This window comes from Corvus cornix, chromosome 7 (assembly GCF_000738735.6).
Source record: "Corvus cornix cornix isolate S_Up_H32 chromosome 7, ASM73873v5, whole genome shotgun sequence".
NCBI classification, from domain to species: domain Eukaryota; kingdom Metazoa; phylum Chordata; class Aves; order Passeriformes; family Corvidae; genus Corvus; species Corvus cornix.
Window position 1 is genome coordinate 37,519,711 of NC_046337.1, and position 11,177 is coordinate 37,530,887.

General features: G+C 49.4%; 1 protein-coding gene across 2 annotated transcripts in view; it reads left to right on the forward strand.

Annotated features, from left to right (window-relative positions):
- IQCA1 (IQ motif containing with AAA domain 1) overlaps positions 1-11,177 on the forward strand; it is a 101,672-nt gene that overhangs the window by 1,726 nt on the left and 88,769 nt on the right. For both annotated transcript variants that reach the window (XM_039555024.1, XM_039555025.1), the window contains exon 2: positions 9,255-9,579. In XM_039555024.1, the coding sequence (XP_039410958.1) occupies positions 9,255-9,579 (325 nt within the window). The remainder of the gene's footprint in view (positions 1-9,254; positions 9,580-11,177) is intronic.

Sequence of the window (11,177 nt, forward strand, 5' to 3'; positions counted from 1 at the left end):
AGCACAGCCTCCAGTTGGCATAAGTTTGAGGAAAGCTTGGTTAGATCCCTGGTGGAGCCAATGCAGGGCTTGTATAAATCATGCCTAACACTCTCATGGAATCACATAAGGGAAGATCACAGTGCAGTGGGGAGTTATCTGAATTGTGCTCTTTAAAAGAAAAAAAAAAAAGAGATGAAGGGAAAAAAAAACCCACAAAAGTAGCGTCTGACCTCTTCCTCAGAGTTATCTCAGAATCTCACTGCTACCCAGTCTCTGAATCATGGCTGCTGTTATTTGAGCCAGATTAACTCCAAAGGAATTAAGCTGAGCAGAGCTGGAAAAATGCTTGTGCTTCAACTGCTTTGAGCTGAGTTTGATTTTAATAGAGACGGGGCTTTTTAGCACTTCCTATGGCACTGCCAGCACTGAACAGCAAGTCCATATAAACATGATCATATGTGCACCCCACATGACAAAAACACATATCCAGTCCTGGTTCTGAACAAGGTGCTGGTGAGGAACTCCAGTTTGGTGTTGAAACTCCTTGGTTCAGGTTGCTGCAATGACATTGTAGCTGTGCAGAGCACGGGATTTATGGCTGGGCTAATCCAGCCCTTCCTAAACACCAGTCAGAGTTGGATCTCAGTTAAGGTACCGAGGCTACTGTTAATGTGGTTGGTTGTAGGGAGGTTATGCTGGCTGTGTACCATAAATCAGAGTTGTTTAGGTTGGAAAGCCCTCTAAGAGCATCAAGTCCAAGCCTTAACCCAGCACTACCAAGGCCACCATTAACCCATGTCCCAAAGTGTCACATCCAAATGGATTTTAAATCTATCCAGGGATGGGGACTCCACCACTGCTCTGGGCAGCTGTGCCAGGGCTGGACCACCCTTTCCATGAAGAAATTTTTGCTAACATCCAATCTATCCTATAGCCTTCAAGTAGCTAAAGGGGGCTTACAGGAAGGCTGGAGAGGGACTTTTCACACAGGTATGAAGTGATAGGACAAGAAGGAATGGCTTTCAGCAGGAGGATGGGTTTGGATTGGATCTGGGGAAGAAATCCTTCCCTGTGAGGGTGGGCAGGCCCTGGCACAGGGTGCCCAGAGCAGCTGGGGCTGTCCCTGGATCCCTGGCAGTGCCCAAGGCCAGGCTGGACATTGGGGCTTGGAGCAACCTGGGACAGTGGAAGGTGTCCCTGCCCATGGCAGGGGTGGAATGGGATGAGCTGTCTGGTCCTTTCCAACCCAAACCATTCCATGATTCCATAAGCCTTCCCTGGTGCAACTTGAGGCCATTCCCAACATATTTTAAATGCCACATGACAAAAATGTCTTACAACAACTTGCCTTACCTGAAGGCAGGGAAGCAAAGAGCTAACGATGAAAGGGGGTTACGAGAAAGAACTTTGGTTCTTCAGAAATGGAAATGCTACACAGCTTTCCTTGAGCTTGAGGTAAACCTTGAGCTCTGAGGCATGTTTGCCCTCCTCAAGGCCCTGTGATTCTAAGAGGTGTGGGGCTAAAGCACAAAATGTAATCCCACTGCCTCAGGAAGCTGTGTGTCAGGGCAGAGAGGATGCTCAGAAAGCAGCAATGTTCTCTCAGGGTCAGTAAGTCCAGCAGGCAGCCGAGGGAGAAGTCAGCATGTCCAGACATGCCTGGCATTTTCTAGGGACAGTCCCAGCACTCTGGAGGAAGCAGAGCCATTAAGAGGAGGGTGATTAAAAAGTGCTGGAGTATCTCACTTCCCAAAGCACTCAGCCCCAGCATTTGCATGCAGACGTACCTTCCGTTCCAGGCACTGGAGATTCACAGAGATGCTGCTGCATTCATGTTTTCCTGCTGTGTTTCCTCCTCTTTTATGGATTTGTTTACCATCTCCTTGACCCGTGGGATCCTGACCAGTGATTTCTTACCTCGCCCCTGACAGCCCTAGTCCAGACACGTCCAAAGCCGAGCCTTGGCACTGCTACCACTCCTGCCAGGTTTTAATCAGCTACAAGACATTTGCCACTGCCACCAAGGAGCTTTAAACAATCAAAGCGCTTTAAAATTTAATCTCGTGTCACAAATAGAATTTATATTAATTCACTGCTTAAATATTGATCTAAGACAAGATCCTGAGCATCTCCCCTCCTGCTTCCAACAGCAACAACCAAAGCAGAGCTCTCTGTTTTATATCACATCCCCGAGGCTCAGCTGAAGAAAATTAAGGTTGCAAAACCCAAATGTGAAAAAATGTCGGTGCAACTTCTAATCCCCTCTCCTCTCCCCCACGTTATGATGCAGTTTCTGATGTTGTGATCACATCCTATTTTCTTCCCACGGGGCCCCAGCCTCATTCAGCCATTGGGCTGTTGTTGAATATTTCTTTTTATCCCCTCATTCAGCGTCTGGCCCCAGGCCATATTCTTCAAATTCCATCCAAACGCCACAATTATTAGCTTCCTCCTGGGCATTCCTTGCATGTTCTCTCTCATACATCTCCCAAGCAGTCACAGATTCATCTTTGCCCCTCTTTCCACCCCTGGTGAGCATTAGCACATCATCTTGCTTATGTTAAAGCAGGAAATCAGAGACAGGATCGAATTGATCACAGCTAAGACTCAAAGCTGCAACTCCCTCCTGTGCCTCCCTTCATCCTTAATGAGCAGGTAGGGAAAGATCCTGTGTACTACTCATTCAGTGTCTCCCAGCAGCACTTGTGCTAGAAAACAGGGAAAGAAAAGGCCCCAGTTTTCAAGAAACTGAGTAGATTGTGTCTTTAAGCTTTGAGCTTAAAGCCTCCTACTCCTGGCAGGAGTATAGCAGCACCCAGACACAGCCCTCTGTGCATGGAATTGGGAGGCAGCTGGATGGGTAACTGCCCCTTCCTTTTCTAAGGAAGAGAAGGGTAAAAAAGAAAAAACCAGCACACATAGGATGGTTAAAGCTGAAATAAACTTTGTTGCCACAAGCAGTAGAGTGTGTTACAGGCAAATACTGCTTGGAAGGAAGAATTCTGCTTGCAGAGGAGAGGAGGCTGCTGTTCATATGGCACAGAATGCTTTGGGTTGGAAAGGTTCTTAAAGCTCATCCCATTCCACCCCTCTGCCATGGGCAGGGACACCTCCCAGTATCCCAGGCTGCTCCAAGCCCCAGTGTCCAACCTGGCCCTTGGGCACTGCCAGGGATCCAGGGGCAGCCCCAGCTTCTCTGGGCACCCTGTGCCAGGGCCTGCCCACCCTCATAGAGACAAATTTCTTCCCAATATCCCATCTAACCCTGCCCTCTGGCAGTGGGAAGCCATTCCCTGTGTCCTGTCACTCCAATCCCTTGTAAATAGTCTCTCCATCTTTCTTGTAGCTCCCTTCAGGTACTGGAAGGCCACAATTAGGTGACCCCAAATCTTCTCCAGGCTGAACATTCCCAGTTCTCTCAGCCTTTCCCCATGGAGCTGCTCCATCCCTCTGATCATCCTGGTGCCTCCTCTGGACTCTCTCCAGCAGCTCCAGGTCCTTCCTGTGCTGGGCCCCAGGGCTGGAGGCAGCTCTGCAGGTGGGGTCTCACCTGAGCACAGGGGCAGAGGGACAGAATTCCCCCTCCCCTGCTGCCCACACTGTGGGATCAGCCCAGGGCACGATTCCTGCTGACCCCAGAGGGAAGGGCAGTCTCCAGCCCAGTCAGGAGCTGCAGCCTGAGGGACAGGAGGGCAGCCTTTGGAGCGTTGGACAGCCCAAAACAGCACCTCCCACACTTTAATTGCTTTGCCATGTAGGATACATGGGGGCTTTGTTAGAAAACTGTAAGAAAACAGTTCTTTTTCCTGCCAGCCTTGTGAGTTTGGCTGGAGCAGGTGCTTGAGACCTGCTGAGGTGTGTTGCTGCTGCTGCTGCTCCATGAAGCTGCTTCCTCGCCTTCCCTGCGGTTTCCCATTACATTTCTGCCACACAAATCTTTTATCCCCCCTTCACTTTCTGTCATAGTACCCAGGACTGAAATTGGAGATGACAGAAGCACAGAGCTGTTCACGTTAACAATGCCAGCAGGCTGTGTGTTTTCTTCTCTTGTCACAACCAAAGCCTACTGAGGTTTATCCTTTATTTTCCCCCAAATGCTTCCAACTCTGGAGCAAGCATGCTTAAAAAGTCATCTGGCAGAGTCACATTCACCACCAGCTGAGAAGTTTGGCATAATTGTGAGACTAATCTTATTTTAGGAGCAAGGCAGGCTTAAACAGGCTCATGAGCCTGAACTGCTCCAGACTGCAGGCTAAAGGCTTTGAAATCAGGAATTAATTCCGACAACATTTCAATCAATTTGGCTCATAGAATCAATGCTGAGTTGGAAGGGATCCAACTCCTGGCCCTGCACAGGACACCCCGAGAACCCCACCCTGTGCCTGAGAGCATTGTCCAAACACTTCTTGAACTCAGACAGGTCGTGTCATAAGACCACACTGATCGCTGATTCTGCCTGCACCTCTCCAACCTGAAAAGTGTTTGTCTGTAATAAGACAAAAGAGAAAAGAGGGGGCTACTCCTACAAGGTACAGGTAACTGCTGACCTGAATCAGCCAGCAGTCATCCTAAGCCTGGTGATTTTTAGAAAGAGAGAAGAAAAAAAAAGAAAAAGCAGCAGCATTAAAAACCCTTTTTCCTCTCAGGGCCTCACTTTCCCCTCCCAACCTTTGTCTCTTGTTTCTTTATTTTCCAGAGGCTGCAGGGCAGGGTTTCCCTCCCCCGTGTTTGCCCAGGGCTTAGTACAATGCCTGACCTGTCAGGCCCCGAGTGTGGCGAGGGGACCCTGAGGAGTGGCCCCTGCCTGCACTTCCTTGTCACCAGCCCCACATCGCGGTCCCCTCTGCTCTGTGACCGCTGCCCTTGTGTTCTGGGCCGTGGTGAAGAGGTGCCAGACTCCTTGAGCCCTGCTCCACATCCCCTTGCTCTCACACTAACCCTGTGGCACTTTCTCCAGGCCCCAGCACGGCCCAGTCTCATTTCTGAGAAAGAAATACAAGGTGGGTTTGCAGTGGCAGCAGAGGTTCCTTCAGTGATGCTTTAACACACATGATTTAGCTCATTTAATCACACAGGAGTTTCCAAATGAGGTGAGGAAAGCTGGAGTCAGAGTCAAATGTTTTCCCCTCCACCTCCTTCCATCCATCAGGATAAACCAGTGAGACCCACACAGCACTGCACTAGTGCAGCTTCAGCATGGAAAAGCACGAGATATTCCAGAGGGCAGCCCAGAAAAACCAGGCATCAAAGAAGCTGGGGTTCAGCCCATGCACAAACCCAGAGACAAACTGTGCCATGTCCTGCAATAACAGGGACAGTGTTCCCTTTGGCAGTGAGTAAAACACAGAGACGCTCTGGGGGGAGAAAGAAAAGCCACACAAAGGTAGCCCCACTGATGCCAGATTCTTCTCCTGGCTCAAGAGTGGCCTGAGGGACAGTTTGCATGCTCAGCACAAACCCTTCCAGGAAGGGCACGCTTAAGCCTTAAAACCAGTCCAGCTCCAGTAAGCAGGCTCACCTCAGCTGGACTCAAAACCAGTGAGCTTTTCCAAGTGTCAGGAGAGATGGGTCAAGCAAACATGGAGAGTTAGAGGGCCCTACAACACTAAAACAAGGCATGTACAATTTGGCAGGATTTTAAACATCTCTTTATAACTTGAGCAGGAAAAAAAAAAAAACGTATTGCTAAGCTTCACTCTAAATAAGGAGAGCAGGCTTTCTTTTGAGCAATAAAAGTGAGATTTGAACTGGCAGTCAGGCTATGGGCAAAAGGAACTTCTTAAGCCCATGTTTTAGACTGTGTTTCTACTTTGTCGGAGTGAAGAGAAGGGACATCAGTGAGGAGTTAAAGCTCTGACCTTCCCTCCAAGCTGTGAGCTGCCAGAAGTCCCTCTGGGGACTCTGGAGTTTAGTCACTTGATGTGTTTCTTCCTCATCCCCATTACAGCATTGCTTATTTTCCCCATAACACCCCTATTTGGGAGTTGCTATGACAATTTGTAGCATTACTTACAGTGCTATATGCACAGAGAGATCAAGAGGCAGCTTTCTTTTCCAGGATTTGATAATCTTAAACCTTGAATAGGAAAGTTAGGCTCAGTCCTGCCGGTTACCTGCACTGACAGGTGAATTAGAGGCTCTAATCCAACCTAAATCTGATGTAATATCCTTAGGCACAGACACAGCTCAGTACACAACAGAAATGAGCCTACAAGACAGACCAGTAAGAGTAAATAAAACCCCAGTGCATTCAAGGCTACATTGTCCTCCCCCTTCAGTGTGTGGAAGCAATTTTGAGGGAGTTCACAACTTCATGTAGAGGGACACTGAGCAAACAGGCAAAAATTCCAATAGGGACTCAGGGATCACTCCCTGTCTGATTCACAGGCAAGGAGAGGCAGTGCTCTCCTCTGCTTTTAAGGCATAACCTTGAAGTTACTCCTCCTGAACACGTTTGTCTCTAAAGCTGAAGGGCTCCTCTGGTTCACAGCAGCTCTGCCAAGTCCTCCAAAAGAAGCTATAAACACCAAGCACATCTCATCCTTCAGACTAGTCCACAAGGGCTCCCATTTGGGCACCAGTAAAACCTGAAATAACTATTTTAATCCTGTTCTGGGGATGTATCCTCTAGTTTTTAATCAGGGTGAAGTGATGCAGCACTCAAATCAGATTTCTGCTCGCCCTGTCCTGTTACCCAGTATCTGATGTCCCCATGCCACACCTAACAAACTTGGGATCAGGTCGCCTCAAGGTGTCAGTCACCCTGAACACAGCAGGTACATAGGGCTATCAGCTAAAATTTTATCACTTTCACATCAACCTTTTCCTTCAACACTTCATTTTCCAGCGGGCCTGTCCTTTCTTTTGCCCTCATTTACCTGAAACACCGCTGTTGCAAAAGCTACAATCATCCCATAATATCCTTAGTCTTAACATCTGACCCACAGCAACTGTGCTTGCAATCATCTCGGTGCTTATCTGATAAACTAATGCTTTATGGAAGCAATTACGTCCTATCTGCAATGCCTCGTGGTAATGTCCTCCGAAGGGCTGCAGCGCTCCAGCCCCCTCCTCCCTCCACAAGCCACTCACAATATAAAAAGAAACTAGATATTAGCTGGCTCAGCAGGAGGAACCACTTGACATTCCTCAGTCAGAGGAGGCAGAGAGGGAGATTATTGTCAATTGGAGCCGACGGCTGCTTCTCAGTGCGGCGCAATCCGGTGTCTCCAGCAGTAACCTGCACGGGAGAACTCCAGCCCGAGCATCCCCACGGCTCATAAATCAGCTGGATGGCTGCGGGGACACCCCACAGGGCTGGGCTTCCTCAGAGGTTGACAACCTCCCCACTGTCTGTGAGAAATCACACAAAGTACGTACAGCACCGCGCCGTTTCCTCCTGCGCTGGAAAACCCGCGTGCCTCACATCCTTCCGTGTCCTGGCTCCAGCTAATGCTGGCCTTGGTTGTCCCCATCTCCTCCCCTCTGCCGGGTTTGTTCTGTTTATCTCCTGCACCTGGGTTAATTGCTGCAATTGACTGATAGGGGTGGTGCAACGGGATGTAAATGCAGTAGGAAAAAAAAAAAAAGGAAAGGGAAAGACCTGGGTGGGCTGCAGAAGCATTAGGAAAAGCAAGGCCAGCTGCATCCTGCAGCAAGCCAGGTCAGCTGAGGAGTGTAATACGCCCTTTAAAACGTTAATGGTGCAAATTCAATAGCAGGGTTTGGGTTGGTGGTGGCTTTGCTGGCTGCAGGGGGGAGGCCCACAGCCCTGTCACCATCCAGGACATACAGGACACCCCACACTCGGGGCACTCGTGGGCTGGAGTTTGTCCTGTCCCACCCCACTCATCCCTCTTGCAGCACAAGCCTTGGATCACTCTGTCCTCCAGGACCGGGAACGATAAGATCAGCTCACAGAGCTCCAACATTTATTATCATGCACAAACAATGCTAACATCTGTCCAGCTTTCTGGTCAGGATAAATAAGCCAGCACTCCCTCAACGTGAGGTCTGCTCTGAAAGCTCATCTAACACCAGGCAGGGCCTTTTGCTGTTCTCATCCCTCTTTGGCAAGCTCTAGGAACAGCAACTTGGTGAAGCACATGGATGGGTCTACATTGCACCATTGAGGCCAATGGCCTTTATTCCTAGGATTAAGGAACAAGTCAGCTGTCCCTGTTCCCATAGCCACTGTTTTCCCCTCAGCATGACAACATGAATGAACTGGTTTTCTCCCAACTCAGCCGAGTCTCAGTGCAGAAGGAATTTCTTAGCTCTGTTCCTAGAGAGGCATTTTCAAAGATTTTTAATGCTTATCACTGCCAAGAGGTTCCATCTGGCAAAGGAGAACAGGACCTAGAAGTGTCTTCACTGCCACAGGTGTTATTAACACCTTCCCATGACAAACCTGCTGTTTGAGCCCTTCTCTGAATAAAAACCTCATTGCTCGTTTCGTGCTCCTTTAGGTTGATTTCCCAGGATATTCTGGTCTGCTTTTCCCATGAAAAGCCACTGACAGCCAGTCCATGCTCCTATCGGAACTCCACCTATTCCTACCAAAACTATCAAGTGAGCAGGATTATCCTGGAAATGCAGGTGGCCTGAGGTGACATGTGACATGTTCCATGCCACATAATCCCATAGTCACCAGACCAGATATTTAGCAATTGCTTGGAGTGCAACAGGTGCTACCATAGAAATAAATTATTTTCCTCACTTCACATTTGAAATAGCGCCCACAGCCTCACTCTAGCATGGGCACCAGCCTCCCCCTTAACCTGCAGTTAACTCCAAGCAACCACTTCAGAAAGGCAGAACAGCACCACCAGCTTTAGAAACACGAATTGGTCCTTATCTCAAACATGCAGAGCCTCAAAAACTGGGGGAGTCCTTCCTCCAATGAAGGGCATTGGGGGGAGGCACCTTTCCTATTAAACCATCTTCTCAATTAGCAACAACTGAATAAAACTCCTGGCACTGTTGGGGGTTGTAACTTCAAACATTTGAAGGATGCTTCAAGCGTTTTAGAATGGAGCTGAAAAGCTTTTAAGCTTGTTTTAATAAAACAGCATTTGAAGATTCCTATTTTTAAAACAAACCCAGAACCTTCTGCTAATGGTTTTCAGAATACTTTGTAGTTTAAAATCTCCTTATAAATGTAATGGCTCACACTTGCTGTGTGAGAAATCCACACCCACAGAGCCCTGGCGTCGCTGTGTGCTAACTCTTGCTTTCATGTCAGGTTGACAGAGTCTTCTCTTTCCAACCAGCACTTACGTCAAGCTGTGGGCAGACACGCAGAGGGAGCTGGACATCATGCTCCAGAGAGAAAGAGAGGAGTTCTTCCAGCCAGTGGAGGACCGTGAGAAGGTGATGAAGATGTTGGCCACTGCCTACATCCAATACCTGGAAATCTTCCGTAAGCTGGAGGAGGCCCACGACCACCTCATCCACCAGCAGAAGCGGGCGGCGGTTCGGCAAGTGCTGGATGGGGTAATTGGCCGCATCCTGGAGATCAAGAAAGAGATGGTGGCCCTGGAGAAGTCCGAGTGTCACCACATGGATGACATCCTGATGGATCTACAGCGTGTCCCGGTAGGGCGGCCTCAATGATGAGTTAATTCACAGGAAATTCATAGGGTTTTATTTGTAGGTGTTTTATTTGTAAGCCTGACATGCCAAACAAACCCAGCCCTTAGGGAGAGTCTGGTGCCTCTCTGGGGTCTGGCTCAAAGATGTCACCAGGAAACATCCAAATTTTTCACAGGCCACGGACGTGATCTTCCATGCAGCGGACAAGGAAAGGGTAACACGTAGTCTGAGGGTGATCACAAAAGATTTCAGGGCTTTGGGGCATTTAGTAAGGGATTCTGGGCTACAAGTTGTTTTCTCCTGACATTTCCAGTTGAAAGCAGCAATACTGAAAGAAACAGATGGCTCCCCAGCTGGTGTCACCACCATAAATTTGGGGGTTTTGAAAATGGAATGGCCTGTGGAGTGCCAGGAGTGCTGGCATCAGATGGCATTCACCTTTCTCAGCCAGGGAAGGGAGTCTTGCCTGGGAACTAGTGGGGTTCACTGGCAGGGCTTTAAACTAGATAACGATGGGGAGGGGAACGGTATCATGCTTGCCCTTGGCAAGCTGTGGGATAGTAGGAAAAATGAGAGGGACAGGATACTTGTGAGGGCTCTGTACAGGTGTCTCTGACTCAGCCACACTGGAGCACACCTGCAGTCTTACAGAGATAAGCCAGGGGCTCCTGAGATAACAGAAAGCAACAGGAAAACATCAGAGATATGCCCTTGTAGCAAAAGGGACAGGTCAGGGGGTGATTCTGCCCCTCTCCTCAGCCCTGAGAGGCACATCTGGAGGGCTGTGTCCAGCTCTGAGCTCCTCAGGACAAGAAGCTCCTGGAGGGGGTCCAGCAGAGGCTGTAGAGGTGGTAAAGGGACTGGAGCACCTCTGATGAGGAAAGGCTGAGGGAGCTGGGGCTCTTCAAGAGGAGACACAGCTGACAGGGAACCTCTGTAACGTGTGTAATTATGCAAAGTGGGGGTGCCAGAGCATGGACCAGGCTCTGCTCCACGGGGCTCAGCAGTGGGACACAAGAACAGGCAGAAACTGATGGTTCCACCTGGACAGAAGGCAGAACTTCTTCCCTGTGCAGTGACCGAACAGTGTCCAGAGAGGATGTGGAGTCTCCCTCTCTGGGAATATTCCAGAGCTGTCCAGACACAATCCTGTGCCCTGGGATGACCCTGCTGGGGCAGGGAGGTGGGACCAGATGACCTCACTGTGGTCCCTTCCAACCTGACCCATTCCATGATTCTGTATTACAACATGAATTTGTACTCATAGAATCCCAGGATGGTTTGGGGTGGAAAGGACCTTAAAGCCCATCCAGTCCCACCCCCTGCCACGGGCAGGGACCCCCTTCCACTATCCCAGGTTGCTCCAAGCCCTGGCCTGGGACACTTCCAGGGATCCAGGGGCAGCCACAGCTTCACTGGGCACCCTGCGCCAGGGCCTGCTCACCCTCACAGGCAGGAATTTCTTCCCAATATCCAATCTAAACCTACTCTCTGTCAGTAGTAACTCAGACAGCTTTGCTGTTAAGTGTCAGGAGCTTGACTCTGCCAGATTTTAGTGTGGGGTGAGACAGAAAATGGGCCGCTGATACGTGAAGTACTGA